At 43.5% G+C, this 19,179-nt stretch overlaps 1 protein-coding gene across 1 annotated transcript; it reads left to right on the forward strand.

Annotated features, from left to right (window-relative positions):
• The first annotated feature begins 56 nt into the window (after window positions 1–56).
• Window positions 57–18,891, forward strand: mxd1 (MAX dimerization protein 1). Its single transcript, XM_036526501.1, has 6 exons — window positions 57–856; window positions 1,629–1,728; window positions 7,881–7,910; window positions 16,583–16,697; window positions 16,847–17,006; window positions 17,203–18,891. Exons 1-6 carry the CDS (start codon window positions 790–792, stop codon window positions 17,394–17,396), a joined length of 666 nt encoding a protein of 221 aa, XP_036382394.1. The 5' UTR covers window positions 57–789; the 3' UTR covers window positions 17,397–18,891.
• The last annotated feature ends 288 nt before the right edge of the window (window positions 18,892–19,179 follow it).

The following is a 19,179-nucleotide window of genomic DNA, read 5'->3' on the forward strand; positions in this document are numbered from 1 at the left end:
TAAGTTTAACTTAGCTTGCTAGCTAGCTGTCGAGGTGTCTATCTAGATAACTAGATAACATTATTGTTTTCTTTTGTCAGAAACATTTTAAAGCTATATAGCTATTGTTTATAACTAAGTTAGCTGGCTAGCTAACGTGAGGTTACTGTGTAACTTTAAAATATAGCAGAAGCTAGCAATATTTTTGACAAACCGTTTGCTGTGGTTTTCTTAGTTTTGTTTTTTAAAATCGTTTAGGCACCCAGGTCGGTATCAAACGAAGGAAACTTGACAGAAAATATCCTATTTCTAACAATTACATTGCAAGAAGATTTAACGTTGGCCACTTTGCTTGCTTGCAACTAATCTCGCTAGCCAGCTAGCTATTGTTGTTGGTTGCTAGCTAGCTGTCGTTCTAGATAGCTGCAGGTAGAAGATACAAGGACAACAGTTCTCAGTTGGATTCAAATAGCTAGCACCTAGCTAACTACCTGGCTAACTAAATGATCTCTGTAGAAATCTGTTAGCCTGTCAGCTAAAAACAGCAACATTTCGTTTGAACCCGGGTTTCCCTACCACAACAACAAAAATAATCAAGCATAGTTAAATAAATAAATAAATAAAAACAGCAAGCTAGCTGGCAGACTCGACGTTTTATCACGACGTACACGAAGAAAAGGACAAAAAAGTGCATAATCAACTGTAAATTCCACTGGAAGACTGACACTGTAGTAAAAGTGTAGCTCAGAGCGGCAGGTTCTTTTTCCATTTCTGACCCGGATTGTCATTTTATCGGTGTTATTGTGGAAAATGGCGGCGGTCGGAATGGTGCAGATGTTGATCGAAGCTGCTGAGTACCTGGAACGCAGAGAAAGAGGTAACAATAATCAACGAGTATTCATATTTTATTGTTATTATTTTGACGTAAAAAGGCACTGTGCATCAGAGCATGCTGGTCTGCAGACATGTTTTGACATGCACTAAAACAAATGAAAAGCATTGCATTGACTCAGGAAAGATTTTTTTTATTATTTAATTGGTAGTGCTACATGTTGCATTACTGTTTTTGCATCGATGTCATGTTAGGATATACTGACTTGCGCCTACATTCGAGAGGACGCAGCGGTATGTATGGCGAGAGCCAGGCAACGTTGCCTTCATTTCTGAGATGCACATTGCTACCAGAACTGTGTACAAGCTTCACTGTTAAAACTACAGTCATCAGTTAAAATTATATGCTGTAATCTCGGTTTGCCATGAAGGCATATTTGGATGCATGTGTACAGTAACCATGTTACATATGTTGCTGGCTAGCCTGTTTCATCGGATCTTGTACACGATCGGATATGTCCTAGCGCACCCCGTCTTCTCTGTTGTGGTTTGGCTGGGTAACGGGTTTACTCAAGTTCAGATGACATCATTGAATCGAGAGCGATGGATTCTCACGTTGAATCAGTGTGTGCATTCGTACACACTCACATGGCCAGCACTGAACCTGTTTGTGTCTTAAGTGATGAAAACAACGCTCTCGATAAACCTACTGAATGATCTTTTCCTTTTCCTGTCGATAATTATTGTCCAATGTATGGCAGTTCAAAATCTATTGATCTCACTGGTGTAATATCCCTTATTATAATTTTTTTTTACAGAAGCAGAGCATGGCTATGCCTCCATGTTACCCTACAGCAACAGCAAAGAAAGGGACAGTCTGAAACGAAAAAATAAAACTAAGAAAAGTTCCAACAGCAGGTAATATGACCCAGCTGTGCAAATTGTGCATTCATGTGTATTGTGTGCATATTCATTCCCAGAGTAATATACATTCCGCATTTTGTTAATGGTGAGGGAGCACAACAGAGATGGTGCAGCCCTGTTGTTACAGAGGGTGAGTCCAGTACAATTGCCCCCCGCCATTTGTTGCGTCTGGATTCCGCGTCGCATATTCCAACCATCCTACACAGCTACAACTGACATCAAATCATTTCATCACTGTGAAAACACATCTGCTGTCTTTTGCTTGCTTAGACAAGTAGCAGGCGCCTGGTCACTAAGATGTTCAGTTTCATCAGGGTTCGTCTGCACCTTTTCGTGAGACAATTTGCGTTTAATTTCATTCACATAAAAGAAGCGATGAGGGAGAACATTAAAAGAACGTGTCTAATTGCCCCGGAGGGAACCTGGTGCTCAGCAGAACACAGTCCAGGTTTGAAAACCCTGCCCTTAGCTGCAGCTCTAACATGCAGATAAATTCCTCTATTTCAGTTTACTGGAAATTCTTTTGTGAGGTTGGTTTCATAGAAGTGTAGTAGATTAGGAGGACAAGCAACACACAAAATAGCCATATGAATGACATGCAGTCACATTCCGCTCAGGGCTGGAATCATATGTGTAAATGTATTTATAGGATTATTTGTTGTGATGCAACACGGCCAAGAATGGTATATAATATTTGCAGGACTTAGATGTTTTGTATCATACTGTGATGTGTAGGGGTCTGTGTGCATGAACAGCTGACTGTTTTACATTATTCAAATAGTGCTAGAGAAGGGCAAAATAATTTGGGGTAAGCAATTGGAGCAGTGGGGGAATCAAACCAGACTGAGGTCAATTCAAGGTGTCTGCAGTAGAGCAGTGACCTGAGACTGAGTCTGCTGGAAGGGCATGATGTTCTGCTGTTATCCAGATTATGGAGACAACCAGCTCTGAAAACTGCTACCAACCTAATCTGTGTCAGGATGTCTGGGTAGCCAGTAACTCTAGATAACTGGATATTAAAGCTGAACAAGGGGTAAAGGAGGGGTCGTGTCTATTTATACCAAAGCTGTCTTGGTAATAGGAACCCTGTGTTATTCAAATATTAGGTTTGGCCTGTTTGGTAGCTCTGTGTCGCAGTCCTCTCCCTTGTACAAACATAGAGAGTGAGAGAGACACGCACATATGCAGGCATTCCTATGGCTTCTTTCTTTGGTACTGCTACTAGAATATGAATTCATATGCCAGTGGTCCAGTTTTAAGTGTGAAATCACGTCTTTTTATATTTCCAAGTGTCACAGTTCCTCCAGCACTGGGCTTGCAACCTCCCTTTTGCCACTAGGCATGTATAAAATCCTTTGCAGTGTCCTAAACGCAGCGTAGGAGCTCTGTAACCACAGAATGCAGAGAGGTTAAAGCATGCACACTAAACAAGCAGACACCCCATTCCACTCATGTAAACAAAATCATGTTGATTGAATACGCTACTATCAACTAGCATACTAGTATAGCAGGGGTATTCCATGCATGTGTAACGCTAATGGGTGTAACGTGCATGTGTGACCGTGGATATATTTATTAATTCACATATAGATTCACCAGAGGCTGTGCTGAACTAGCCATTAGACAGCCTTCATATTCAATTCCATATGCTACTTTTCCTGAATAAAACTACAGTATTTTCATATTAAAATGTGAATTGACTTCTTTCACATTCCATCAAGCAATCCATTTTTGTGTAATATACTACACATATTACATAGCACTGAACAATTTCTGCAGTGTAACACAAGGAAGACTGAAAGATAGTTTTGTATTGTCAAAGATGTAAGCAGAATAATAAAAATCTTCATAATAAAAAGGAGGATGAAAACAAAATGCAATTATAGAGAGATGATGGGATGGTGGAATAGTGATAACATGAGTGATAATTGCATTTCAGATTTCAAATAAATGAAAAAACTGAGAAAAATCTAAATGGGCTGATACAGACAAGAAACAGTAAACAAAAGATAAGCCAAAAGAAAAATAAGCCAAAGTCATAGCAAGATGATAATATAATACAGCAGTAACAAAGGGATGGTTTCAGCAAGGTCACATCTAATTGGTGCAGTAAGATTAATTCCCGTTCCCAATTAATAAGTTAAATTGGAACCATATGAGGTGTGCAGTGTAGAGAAATTGAAATTAGTCATGTTTGTCAACACAGATAGGTTCAGTTGCAGCAGCTCAGTGTGGTGTAAGTGGATAGCAAGGCAGTTTATGAATGAAACCATAAATATCCCCAATAAGCAAGCCAGAGATCACACAGGTGATGAAGGATTCAGGGACTACTTGACTGGGTTTATCCATTTTTCTCAGGTCAGCAGCATGTCCAGGACACAGTACTACCAGCAATGGCTTCTTTTCCATATAGGTTAGTCAGGAAAGCAGGAAGAGGCAGTAGACACTGACCATATATGTGTAATTTTGGATGGAAGTCACTGAAATTGAAGGCTTGAACTTGATATTCCATGAAGTGACTGGTCAAATGGGGGGAGAGGAAGGAGGTGGCATTGAATAGAAGTTCACATCAATGTGACTGTTATTACACCCCCTAAAGTATACCTTCCTCACTTTAACATGATAGAACACCACTGTAATATGAGTTAACCATCTCAAAGGAGTGGGGGGGGGGGGGGTCCTCGTAAACCCTATCCACTAGAGTTAGAGTTTACCATAATTAGTTTTTCTTATAACTTGTCGACAGGTCAGATTGCCAACCATGCATGTTTGGCCTTGAGCAGTAGTTCCAGTTATTGGTTTATACTGCTTAAAGAGTACAGTGGACATAAAAATGTAGTGAAGCTTATAGGCTTGTTTTGCTAGCAACATGCACAGGTCCCCCCAGAGTAGGGTATACATAGGAAAGTAAGACATTAGCAAATATGTCATAATAATTTTCAGCAAATATCACATTTTTTTGGAAATTGTAACGCACAATTGACATTCAGTTGTCACATTGTCAAGGAAACTAAACTTATCTGCAGTCGCCTGCAAGATGCCCAGGAAACACAAAATAATGTAACCCACTTGGTCCCTGTTTGCTTGAGCAAAACAAATCGCAGTGTTTAATCAGAACATTGAAAAAAATTATGGGCAGTAAAAGAAAGCTACCTCTTCATTTTAGGCAGCAGCACTCTTTGTAATGATGTAATTACACGATTTTAAATTTTAATTTCAACCTGTAGTCCCTGTATATATGCCAAAGTTGTGAAGTACGGTGAAATGCTATGCAGATACAATGTAATCAGCGTGCCACTATTTATTGAGTCAGACAGAAACTGGTGAGGAATTCTTTGTTTTCCCTGAGAACCCTTCTTCCTTGAGAACCCGTTTTCCTTGAGAACCTCTGTTGCTTCCCTGTAGTTTACGGTATGACAATCACGAAGCCGCATTGGCAAACGTAGAGATCAGGCCTTCCACTCACTCTGCTCGAATGGGATTTTTCCACTCTTCCTGAGTATCCCCTTCCTCGCTCATCTCCCCTCCCACATCAGCACCCAGAGGGAGCGTGCTCCCACCTTCCTTTCTTCTCTCCTGCACTGACATGCAAACTCGAGCACACACACGCTCAGATACACTGACTGCCTGCTCTTCCATGTTCACATAGCTCTCTGCCTGAGTCACCGAACCCTGGCATTAATGAATGTGTGTGCCAAGTTGCCAGCCATCTACAGATATGCTTTTTACAATGGCATGTGTGGTGTTTGTTGGCATGGTGTTGAGTGAGCTAGAAACTGGCAAATCAAGAAAAAGAAGTATTCTCTTGGGTGTGTTCAATAGTGTACGCATTACTACCAAGAAAAAACTACAAGCTAATTGTATCAAATATTTGTTTGTCAAAAGGGAGTAACCAAGGAAATCACACGTTGAATGACATGTTATGAAATACTCGCATTTTGACAACATTAGTATACTGTCATATAATGTTGTGAGCTTGAAAAAAATATGCTATCAAAAACTGGAAGCATATCTGCACTGGTTGATCCAGAGTTCTGTCTCATCGAGACTTGTGCAGTTGCCCCAGCTAGCACTCACTAAAAACCATTGCACTGACACGTCCTTCTAACAACGCATGTGTTTTCTCTTCAAGTTCATGTGTAGGTTAATCACTTCGTTGTATTTTACTCACAAAACCGTGGTAGAATGTGGGGCAGCCCTTTGCAAGTTGGCTCAGAACAAACGTGGCTCCCAGGCCCCCTCCCCCTCGTTTTCTGTCCGTCACTCTCCCTCGCTCACTAGTGGCGTGTGGGGGAAGGGAGTGTGTTCCTGGTGGTGTGTAGTGGTGCCTCCCCTCCCCCTCTTCCTCCTCCTCTCTCTCTCTCTTCGAGCAGTCACTAGATCGCCTCCATTACAGAGAAGGAGAGCAATCTCCCAGCTCTCGCACACATCTTCTACATTAATACACATGGAGGGCTATAATTGTGATGTATGGATACATCTCTGTGTGGTCAGACTTTGTCTGTTACCAGTGGGGTCATCATGGAATACAGAATATCATGAATGCATATTGGACCACGTAGTAAAGGTGTGTTATAGACTAATGCAGAAAGTTACAGCATATGCATATACAGAAGAAGTGTATGGCATTGCTCTATGGGATTGTTGCTGTGCAGCATTGAAAAATGACAGCGTAGCTGTGTGTACATCTGCAGAGGTTTGTGCAGCAGAGGAACGTGCAGCAACATACTGTAATATGGTTGCGTACAATGCAGGGAAGAGGGGGTACGACAGTTTTACACAGAAATATAAGGGATGGTTGTGTTTGCCGGCGATATGCCGTAATGCAGGCGAGCTGACACTGAGGTAGAGCAGCATGTAGAGTTAGAAATGGCACTGGCATGCACAGTACTGGAGAAGAGTGTTATGTCACCGCTGGCTCTAGCCCACCTTAGGAATGTGTCTTGCCAGAGATAAGAGCATAGGAACCGAAAGTATCCTTTTTACATTCTTCAGCCACATGGCATAGGACTCACTCCCAACCTTAAGTAATGCCTTAATCGTTTACAGTAATATGTGTTTGTTGTTGGTACTATCGATGTTGTTATAATTTTTATGAAACTTGGTTTATGCTAACTATCCAAGTGCATTGAGAATACTTAAAAAATAGAGAGAGAAACTGGCACACTACATCTTGCATGAACTTCCCAGACAGAAAGGATAATATTTTGGTCACAACAACCTTCAGGTGAGAAACCCCAAGCACCATGCCTTTATAAATTGATAACAGCAATACAGTTGGTCAGATCAGAATTCATATTTTTATTGTCTTGCGTCTACAATGTCCTGGCTTCATAAGGCTGAGTAATTTCCAGGGTCAAGGTTTGAGGGATGGCTCAGTGTGGACAGGACAGGAGTCTGAGTTAATTTTGGAAAAGGGGTCAAGTTGGGAGGGGGGTCAGTTGGAGACGGAGGAGAGTGTCAGTTAAGCTCCCGTTCCGCTGACTTTTCCAGCATGCTGTCACTCGCTGGACTTTGCGTTCAGTGATTTCAGAAAAGATGCAGCCCTTCTCTGTCAGTGCACCCCCACATCGGAGACACTGCTGCGCTCCGTGGGGCAGGAGATGAAGGAACATCACGCAGGGATGTGGCCGGTGAGGGGGCTCTCCTGCGGCGGCCTGTCGCTGCCAAAGCCCCCCTGTCCCACATGAAAGTGCGTACCCACAAGCCGGAGGTAGTCACTTTATAGCCTGGTATCATGTGCATGGCGTAATAAAGCAACCGGGACACTGCTAAGTTACAGAAGCTCCGTTTCTGTCCTGTGTTTCTGGTTACTGTTGCTAAGTTTACCCCCCGGGCCTCTGTGTGGAAGGGGAGTGTGCACAGTTTAGGGTGAGCTTCAATGTACCAATCTCTCATACTGACTCCGCCTCTACACAGTTTCATTTTGGTGGTATTATGACATGTTGAATCCCCTGCCTCCTCCCTAAAATACACATACATGCATGCACTCACGTGCATTTGCACAAGCACTCAGCCCTTCGCTGTATTCTGCTTATGATAAAAAGAGTTAAAGACGGAAAACAAATGTTCACAGGCTGGTTGCTCACATTATCTGATGCAGAGGGTCCATAATGTTAATACATCTGTTCTCTGTCTCCCTGCAGGTCCACGCACAATGAAATGGAGAAGAACAGGTAGGCCCAGTTCTCTGTCAGTCCGACTGTGTCTTATGATTCTGTTCCCTTATCTGTTAGATTGTAAGATTATAGTGATGTAGTGAAGATAAGAGTAACTACTGAACATTGCTCCAGCATGTTGCCAGAATAACACTGCATTCATACAAAGTTTGAATGTTTAGCATAAGGTATGAATCCTAGGCCCCTACATTTTGTCTCTGACTTCGTATACTTCTGAGTACACGTGTGTGTATGTGAGGGCATGAAGTGCACACCAGACAGCGGTGGGGTAGGGTGAGGATGTGGGCCGAGACGGGGATTCAGGAGCGATGCTAATGAATTAGGCTCTCCCTTGTGTCCCTGACGGGCCTGTGTGGCGGTCCCACTCTGATGGGACAAAGGGCACCGCTGGGAGGCTGCGGAGCCCAGACACCCTGAATAATGCATGGCATGGAGGCCGAGGCCTGTGGAGGTGGGACAGCGTGTCTGTGCGGGTACTACTGACTTAATCAACTTACACACTAACAATGCACATGGCAGCCATTTTACCTCTCCCCCCTCGCTTATTCTACCAAAGACAGCTTCATTAAAATGTGTTTCACTCTGTCATCTGGGGGCAGAAAAAAAACTAAATGGAACATGGCAGAGAGCTCTGAACTGACTGTCGAACCCCATTGTTCGGGCTCCTTGGTGCACCAAATCTGTACTGTTGTGTGTTTTGTGTGTCCAGTTAGGCAATGCATCAGCATGTTAGATGCGTGACTTTTTGTGTATGTGTGGACAATGACCATGCATTTACTCTGGAAAAAAACAGGGATGTGATTCTCTTCCTAGATTTTGGCTATTTTGAGCCAAAAAGGAAAAAAAAAAAAATCGACCCACGTATTCCGACGAGAAACGCTGAAGTGGGCAGGAGGGGTGGGTGAAGTCGAGACTACTTGTTTACTTTTTTGTGTGGTGAAGCCATTTTTGATGTGGCTTTCCAAAAAAAAAAAAAAAAAATCAGGTGACCAGATTCTGTGATGTTCTCATGCATTGTTTGGAAAGGCTCGGCAGTGCTCTGATTCATTCATGAATCCATTTCAGTGCTTAATGCTGTGCTCTTTATAAAACATTGTCTTCTGTTTTTAATTCATGGAAATGTGCGTGCCTGATTTTCTTAATACTCCCTGTTTGTAATAAAACAATTCATGCCTGTGGTTCTTTATTCTGGGGAACACTATCAGACTGCCGTTTGGAATAGGCTTTACCTTGATTGTTCGGGCATGGAAATTTCACCATGATTTAAGATTTTTGTTAATTGGAAATGAACTGAAATGGAAATGAAAGGAAAGCTTATTTTCCTGGAAATTCCCTCATAGTAGTGGACTCCAAACTTAAAGTAACTGTAGCGACTGTGAATATGAGGGGGGGGTTCCCCATAAAATAACATATATGTGTAAAAAATGCAGTTAAACCTATAACTACAGAGTAGCCAAAATTGTTAACACTAATTCAAAGTGTTGAAACAACACCATTGGCTAAAATGAAAGCAATGGGTAGAGAGTGTAACAAGGGGATAGGGTTTTTTTTATTGCTTTCCCCTTTCCTATGTTGACTTTTGAACCACTCTGTAGGCATGAACTCAGACTAGGAAATCCTGAAATGAGGTGCGTGCCAATGTACATCCTCCAATACTCAACCACAGCAGAATGCTGTTTCATACACTATTTAGGCTCTACATTTTGTAAAAACAAGAATTGAAATTTCCTTACAACTTATAAAATAAATATTACAATGGTCATGTTTTCAGCATATTTTCATCCAGGGGATGAGTTTAAGTCCAGTATTTTCAACACAGTGTGCTCAGTGTAATCATAAATAAGTAACATAACGCAGTTCTGTAAGCACACAGCAGCTACCATACAGTGTTCCTCAAAAGTATGTCAATGCTTCTTGGTTTTATTAATGAATACAATAAAACAATAATACAATTGCAATAATCTGAAAGAAATGTGCATATAACATCTATTACAAAAGTAGCTAATAAGTAACAGACCACTGCCTGCAAGGATTAGAGAGACATACTTTAGGCTTTGCTGTTAGTAATTCAAAAAGCAGAAGACACAAAGAATAAAGCTAAGTTGCTAGCCAAATGCTTTCCCATTTTGTCCCTGGACACTGAGTAAACATTCAAATGTTTTAAACAGCAACTAACAGAAATTTGTAGGCATGCAAATGGTCATTCAGCACCTTTAGCTAACGTCTAGCTTCTCTGCAGGAGTAGAATTTTTGAAGTCTGGGGTTCTTGCTTTAAACGTGAACTACATCAGTTTTCATTGTGCTTGTCACACTATTCATCTGCATTAGCTTTCAAGGCGCAACTCCAGGACTTTTGATAAGATACCAGCCACCTAGCAGAAGAATTGAAGCCTAAACAAGCTAATAATAAGCTAATCGTGACAGCATATAGGTGGTACTTTAGATAGCCATTCCTGTTGCAGATATCTTGACAAGCATCAGACACAACAGTGAACATGAGCCAATTGGTGAACTGTAAAGAAGGTGTGTATTGTTTGCTGCCTTGAGATGAGTATACATGTGGACATTTTTGACACAGCTATAACAAGGCTAGCCAGTGCTAGTTTAACTAATGATATCCCTGGAGTATTCCTTTGAAACACCATCCCACACAAGTGGCTGTTCAAACTATTGCTGCAGCTAATTATGGTATTATTGGTTAAATCGGTCATTTTAAAAATATACATCTAAAGTGGAAAAAAGGTATAATTAGCTACAGGGCACAGTAAACAGGTCTTCCAGTGTCATTAAGATTCTGACTTGAACTTGGATTTAAGAGGGCTGGCATGAAGGAATGCAGTGAAGTGATTTTAACTGGATTCATGTGCGCTTACAGCCAGTTCTGATTATTTTAAGATGAACTGACACCCCCCTACTAAGCTCTATCAGTGGTTATTATTAACTATTCAAAATGGTACAGTTAGGCCTGTCAGGAAGCTTCAAAGTGCATAAAATGCAGAGGCTACCAGGGCTTCCCCAGCTGGAGCACCGCCTGCATAGCTCATCAGTCATCAGTCTCATAAACTCATTTGCCTAAAGTCACATATGAGTTACATGTGTGGTGATACTGTGTGGGGATCTCTGCATTTCTCTGAACTCATTTGGGGACCAAGAGTCCTGTTTAGACAGCGCAAAAAGAGGGTGTTACGGGCAATGCAAGTGATAGTGCAATATGGATATAAGGATGGGGTGAATGGCAAAATATTACACTTCTGCCAAAATAGCTGATTGTCTCCTTGGTTTTCCCAACGGTTTAGCTGTATTGGTGGTTAGTGTTTTATGGGGTCCAAAAAATCCACCAGGTAAAAGATGGCTTCCTACAAGTATATTTATAACACCAGTGAAATTGACAGGGAACAGTCATTAAAAATATAAATATTTATTGAATGTGTGGGTGAAGTATCTACCCACAGGTGGTACTACAGAAGTAGCAATATTATGTTTAAACTTGCTGTTGGTAAATAAATAATTATATAGATTCGATAAATACAACATTATTTGATCTTCAGCTAATTTCTTTTGTGTTTGTTTTACTAACTACGTACAACTATGGATGCAGTGCATATCAATGAAGTTAATTTCGAAATGACAGAGCACCAACAACAGGGAAGGATTACTAATCAAATATATGTTGTGTCAAAAATGTGACAAGAGCCTGGATCCAGAAATAAGCTGCACCACACTTGACAAGTGGTTTTTGAGATCATATTTCATGCTCACAACTGATTTCAAAACCCATTCCCAGTGTAGAGGAGATTGTAGCTTTTGTGGTCCTTAAACCTGAGGTACCATTGTCCTGACCAGTAGCCAACTGTTCAGTTTTATTAGTTGCCTAGGTACTTGTATACTAACATTCAGAAGACAGCAATTTTGCTGCAAGCTTTAGTCTCATGTTTGGTTACTTTTAGGATTCTTGAAGTTAAAATATGTCAATGATGGACTAAAGTGGAGCTAACATTAGCATTGAGTTTATAAAAGGCAAGGGGGAGTGGCTTTGTTGTTAAGGCCTGTGTGTCCCATTTGATTTTTGTCTTTTGTGGATTTATTTCTTGTTTATTAATGAAAATCACTGAAGGAATACATTTTTATTTTTTACATTTTTTTAAGTTTATTTATTACCTTTGCAACAAGTGTTGAATTTTAGTGTCGTCCACCGGTTTTTGGTGTTTTATGTTATGCTGGTGCAAATGTGCATCTAAAAGTGGCAGGCGTCCTGGTTTGGCCAGTGCATAGTCACACCTTCTTCCCAGCCAATCTGCTGCTTGCAGCATGTGTGCTAGTATTGAAAAAGTCCCAAAATTGATTCAGACACACCTCTTTGACATTGGTGGCAGCCATCTGCATTTGATAACTGTACTACCACTGCGTAAATAGGGCATGAAGGCTCTTTTCAGTCTTGCAGCTTTCAGGGTGAATACTAACAGCATTCGTCACAGCTCTGTGTTAGTACACATACATGCGTTTACAGTATTGAATATGCTCTATGTCTGCTCTTCTGCCTGATAACACAGTGATTCCGAAGCTGTCACAGCCCAGTGTGGACTGGAGGAAAATGACTTGGTTTTTTTCCGATTCCTCTCAAGGTCCTACTTAATGTTAGTTTCATCCCTCAAATTAATAAGAATTCTCCCAATCGACAGCCAAGGTCAAGCTATGATCATAGGCCACAGCTAACCTTAATCTTTTAATGGGGTTTGGCAGCAAGTGCCACTGTCATAGTCTCCCTCCTTTGTGTATTCACTGTAAAGTTACAAAGCTGGATGGAAATTTTTTCATTGACGTATCATCCTTGTGCTTTTCTGCATTGCTCATCTTTAGTCAAATAAGGTGCTAAGGTACAGTACACACTCACAGTTAACACTGGTTAAAAAAATGAAGCCGTATTTTCAAGGGTGCTCGGTATCTCAGAGCAGGATTAACCTCACCCAGGTCTGGTAAGTGTGGACAACGTAGAAAGTACAGGTGTAATCCGTTTTGAAAATGTGTATTCACACCCTTCAGCCAGGACCCACAGACAATGACATACACGCATATACACACACTCCTTTGGCTTCCACGGTGTGTAACCAGATCTGGAGTGTGAACCTTGTGACCTCAAGGTCATGTGATGCTGATGGTATTCTCTGCGCATCGCTTCTGTCATAAAGAGTGCAGAAACCCTTCGGTTTTCCCATGGGGAGCGCCAGCTAGACACCTGACACCCACCAGAGCTGTGGAGTGGGCTCTGGTCCCGCTGCAGAGAGAGAGGCTGCAGTGTTGCATCAGGGATACTGTAAATCACTCTACAGATGGCCTCAAGAACGAGGCTTAGCTTTATGTCTCAGCACCGCTTAATTGATCTGAAATATTTCCCCTGATCTTTCTTCTGCCACTAGAGAAGCGCACGGCTTGGCCAGGGCTTGTAACGTGAGCCCTGAAACCTGCAACCCTTTGTGTCCCCCTCATTCTCAGGTTGGAGGTAATTACTGAGAGGTCAGGGTCAGGACTGGATGCGAAAGGGTGGGAGTGAATTGACAGTTTTAAGAGGCAGGTGCTACCCTCTAACCTTCTTTCTCTTGCTGGGGTTTCCCAGAAAACTCTTCCAGCTCTCTTTCCTGTACTTGGGTAGGAAGTATCAGGGCATTGGACACGTACATTAGCCAGGAGATGTGACGTCAGTGCAGCAGTCATGGCTTCTGTCGAACAGTCCAGAAACACATGCAAAAATCTCACACTTCAAAACACAGGGCCCCAAACTGGAATAACCTGCTGCAGAAGAACCCATGAGCACTCCCTCACACACCTCTCCCCATCTCCACATCTTTGTTGTGGCCCACCACTGCATGTCTAAGAGTCCAGCGTGCGGTTTGCATTGTGTAACAAGCAGCAGGTCCTGATCCCTCCAACGCCACAACAATAAGAGGTATGCGATTCCTGCCAGCTCCCTCCAAACCGGTTTGAGGGAGGCTGCAGGTAAGCGAAAGAGAAAGAGGGTGACGCAGACAGGACCTCACGCCCTGCTCTGCCCTCTGTGAAAGGGGATGGAGGGAGTGTTCACTGCTGTCCTCCTCGCAGCTCCACCCAGCAAACAAGCCTGTGTCTGGCTCTCTCACGCAAGGCCACCGTCACGGACGTGCTCAGTTATCACACAGCGCTCTGATACCCTGTGTGATTTCTTTTTTTTTTTTTTTTAATTCTGCTTTGAGTTCAAGTTTTCAGCAGCTCCACAGCGTAGAGCTTTTCAGCCAGCCTTGTGAAATGTAGCACTGTAGCTTGAGAGAAATGTAATTTGTTTGAGATATTCATGAAGGCGATGCCTGTAAATAAATGTTTTATGATTCTCTTAAATTAAATCATGACCTGAGAGTGCTTGCAAAATCATAAACTGAGCTGTAATTTCAGCATGGCCACCACAATGAAATGTGAAATTTGAAAATGGAATGATATAAACCGCTGCTTACAAAACCTAAATAGTATGCAACTGTATAGGAAAGAGAATTGAATTAGTTTGGGAGGTAAAAGCATGGTAATCTTTACTAATAGGATCTCTTTTAGTCCATTTTGTAAATTGCAGATTACTATTCCATTTTAGATGTTAATGTGACATGCATTCTGTATTTGATATGTAAACATTACTAAATGTTTGGTGAACCACTGGGGGAAACGTTTAACCTTAATCTTTGATTTAATAGAATAGAAGTTAGCTGGTAGGTTCCTGGAAAAAAATGCTTCCCTGGGGCTGATGAATCTCTTTTTTGGCATCATGCAAGTAAATTGTATTCTGTCTCAAAACAAATAGTCTATAAAGTACACATTGCTAAAACTAAGAATATTTGGCATTTTTGCTTTCAGTTCAAGTCTAGTCATTATCATGGCCCATAGCTTACCACGCAGAAACCGTTCTTAAGGTCTGAATTTGGGTTGTGTAGTCATGCTGCGCTGTACAAACCCCCACCGCTTTTGTACAAACTTCACATATCCTCACCTCCACACCCACCCACTATCTCTCTCAAGTAAAAGGGGCTGCTTCCCAACACGGAGCCACTCCTCTGACAGGAGTGCTGGAACTGATTGATGTTACTCGCACTCAGGCAGTAAAATAGTAAGGTCGCGACCCCTGCCTGTGTGCGTGGAGCAGAAGCCTGCCGGGGGAGGCGTGTTGTGTAACAGAGGGTCATGTGGTCACAGACACCCACCCGGCCTGGAGCAGCTGTGAAACCTGTCAATACAGACAGCAGAGAGGGAGAGAGAGGGATTGGGAGCATGCGAGATAGATGGAGTAAAAAAACATGGAGGGAAAGGGACACAAGAACTAAATGCTTTGGGAACAAACAAAATCTGTAGCAGGATTTTATGTGGTGCTCAGCACGGGTAAAGTCCTCACGAACAAACCCAATAGAAAACTCAAAACAGGTCACAGACCACCCCCCAATTCTCATGCTGCACTCATGACTACGTTCAACAGTATGGAGTTGTGTGGGTTTATGTGAGTGAAGCACAATGCCTGTTTGGTGCCATGTTAACACCATAGACCTTATTACAAAGAGCAGGATGTGCATGATTACATACCTCCTCTCCTGTGCTGTTGATTAGAAACCCACGCTGTGTGTAGAATACTGCAGCAGGTTTCAAACAGGCCAACCCACGCAGAGGTTTCAAGCCCACTGTGAAAAACCTGTGAATTGAAAGGAATAGAAAACATCCATTTCTATCTTGCTGAATTGCCATGAAGGTTCATTTATGTGCAGAAAGAGTTTGAAATCTCATTTGCGTGTGTGTGTGTGCTCACGTGCAAAGGGTGCGCACTTCGCAGGTGTGAATGTGTCTGAGGGTGAGAAAGCAAAGAATCTCAGTGAGTTGATTCGATGCCAGTTACAAAGTGTACAATATGTGTTGGCAGGACACTTTAACCCCTTGTGACGGCAGTAGAGTACATGCAGTACATTGTAAATAGACCAATCAAACAGTCACGTTGCTAAAGGCTATGTTAGGAGAGGAGGAGGGTGGATAGAAGAAGGAAATTAATGCTGCACACTTCCCACAGTAATGCTCAGAAATATTCTCAACGTAGAAGAAATGGTTCAGATGTAAGTTGTAATGTGAATTTTTCACTGAGCTGATCTGAAGAGTATTATTCACCTTAATACATATGTAGAAAGAAGTGTCAGGCTTGTACTGTTTGAGGGACACACCTGCTTTTCTCTGCAGTTACACTGTCCACTGGACAGGAGCAGGGAGGTGGACACTGGTCCCCCTGAAACCGTGAACAGAATGCCGGACAGCAGCAGCCTTGTCCCCACGGCTGTAGCTTAGGTGTCTGTGGGACTCATTGTTGCTTAGAGTAAACCATCGCACTGGAACTAAACAGGCGAGGTGCGTGCCAAAGGAGCCTGTGTTTGCAAAATAAGTAATCAAGCAGAAACTTGGCAGCAACATGACAGTACGAGGCTTTACAGATTGGAGGACAGCTCCGATGGTGTGAGGCACAAAGCCGCGAGAGGAAGAACCCACGTGACGCGTTTGTCTCTCTCTCTCTCTCTCTCTCTCTCTCTCTCTCTCTCTCTCTCTCTCTCTCTCTCTCTCTCTCTCTCTCTCTCTCTCTCTCTCTCTCTCTCTCTCTCTCTCTCTCTCTCTCTCTCTCTCGCTTCCAGGCGGGCACACTTGCGGCTGTGTTTAGAGCGCTTGAAATCACTTGTACCCCTGGGACCAGACTCCAACAGGCATACCACCCTTAGCCTGCTGATGAAGGCCAAGGAACACATCAAGGTATAGAGCCTGCTCGATGCTACAGAGATCTGTATGTGTATGTGCAGCTGAGTGTGTGTGTGTGTGTGTATGTGTGTTGTAGATATTGGAGAAAATATGTGGAGATGGGAGGAGGGGTGTGTGTGTAACTGTGTGCCCGTGTGCTGCAGAGGTTGGAGGAGAGTGAGCGGCGGGCCCAGCACACTATTGATCAGCTGCAGCGGGAGCAGAGACACCTGCAGCGCCGCCTGGAGCAGCTGGGGGTGGAGCGCACACGCATGGACAGCATGGGCTCCACCGTCTCCTCCGAGAAGTCCGACTCAGACCAGGGTGAGGAGGGAAAGCTCACCGCTGCACACACACATACACCATCACATTCCTGGCTTACGGCCTTTATTTCCCATGCCTTTCCGTTGCCCGTGCATTTCTCGCCCTACTCTCTGTATGCCGTCAAGAGCTGAGACGCAGTTGTAGAGGCACAAGGTCAGCCCAGTGGACTGACCAGCGTTGTGTGTGTGTGTTACAGAAGAGCTTGATGTGGACGTGGAGGGCACGGACTACCTTCTGGGGGACCTGGAGTGGAGCACCAGCAGTGTGAGTGACTCAGACGAGCGCGGCAGCCTGCGGAGCAGCTGCAGCGACGAGGGCTACTCCAGCGCCAGCCTTCGCCGCCTCGCCGACCCTCAGGATAAGACCACGGTGCTGGGCTGCAGCCTATAAGAGCACAGCCCACCGCCCCTCCACCCACAACCAGTCTCTGCGAGTCAGACCTGACACCCAGCATTACTGGTCCAACCAAGCCTGAGCCCTCCAGCTGAGAGACTGACCCCGTCCCCCGTCCCCGCATACACACACACGCACATGCAGACACAGACACGCGCACAGCCTGATCTGTGCCCCATGCCCGCACACTTCTCCAAGACACACCCAGGAGCCTTTTTGACCTGCTCACGCCCACTTCACTCCTGACAGTCCAATCAGGTGGACTCACTCGACACTGGCACAGCCCGCTCTAATTCCTCTGGCCCGGTCAGGCGCATGGACTCACAAGAACCCCCTTCCCTCTCAGCCGTGTTGCATCCAGCCAAGACTCAACACGCTGCCTCTCTCTCTCTGCTGGTTCAGTCAGAAACGGACATCAGCCATGAGAACGTGGTCAGACCACGCGGTTGCCCTTCTGCGGGCAAATCACAAGCAGCCATAACTACTAACTCCAACCCCCATTCATGAGGCTGAACCCTCCAGTGATGGGGGAATGGACACAAGGCTGTGACTATCAGAGGATATTTTGCACTTAGAGAATAGGAAGGATTGTCTTGGTCTGTGCTGTCTTTTATATGTCTCATAAGGAATTGCAGCTACAGTATGTTTGAAAACATCTCCCCTTACTCTCTGCATCCACGATGGGCATCTCCCCAATGGGGTTTTGGGCACTGAGTGCTGGGTTGGGGTCCTGCTTAATAACTGAATATTGCTGGAACGGGCAGTGCTGCTGAAGCGGCATGTCCTTCAGCCTGGTTTATCGGTGGGCTCCCTCATTTCCTTTATGGTTCTTTAAAATGAGGGGTTATTCTTACCACACGGTCAAGTAAATGATCTGTTCTACGGTCAGATTTCATACCCATTACTTTTAGACCACATCGGCCATCCTCAACTTTTATTATAAAAACAAGAAAAATATGTTGTTGTGAAGAGCAATGTGCAGCATGAGATTGTGATGGGGGAGGGCGGGGTACAGGGGGGTGGGGGTGACGGGGCAGGGCAATGTCAGGTTGCCCCACATCTTCCTCTCTCTGACGACAGCGGCGTTTGTGCATCATTTAATGTGCGTCGTTTCTAGGGTCAAGTAAACGGTCACTGTGCCATTTACGTGTAAGAAGGGAAGACTAACTGACTGACTAACTACAAGAGAAAAGCACATTCCATGTAAAAGTACTTAGAGCAGGCCGGCTGAGGACTGTGAGTTTCTTTGAGGAGTGTCCTTTTGTCTCCTCATCGTTATTTTCGTGGCTGGGGTGGGGCAGTTCTGCAGGAGTTACCCTCTAGCGCTGGAGGTCGGTGACTTGCCTTGGTTTCTGAAAAGAACATACGCAGCAGGTGTGTTCGCGTGTCCCCTCAGATGAGAGCCAGAATGCTATGTTGCACGGACACTCCGCCATCTTGCTTCTGTATTTATTATTTTTGAGAAATGTAGTCAGTTTTATGTAAATAGTTTACAAAAAGATATATCTATATGGATAACTATAAAGTATTTATATTTGATCTAAGTATACTAAAATATATTTACTTAATATATTCATTAAAGTAGACAGTCGTTGCTTTGATTGCATTTTGTTCTTCCAGGTTGTGTTTTAAATGTGTAGTTGGTTGGCACAGTATAGTGAAACTACAAGTTTAAAAGCTGTTTTTTTTGTAACTAGGCTTTTGTGTCCATTCAGACAGTGAGAAGTTGCTCCTAGAACTGAAGCATTTTGCCCATAATTCATGGTACACGATATTTAGC

This window comes from Megalops cyprinoides, chromosome 4 (assembly GCF_013368585.1).
Source record: "Megalops cyprinoides isolate fMegCyp1 chromosome 4, fMegCyp1.pri, whole genome shotgun sequence".
In the NCBI taxonomy this organism is placed as follows: Eukaryota; Metazoa; Chordata; class Actinopteri; order Elopiformes; family Megalopidae; genus Megalops; species Megalops cyprinoides.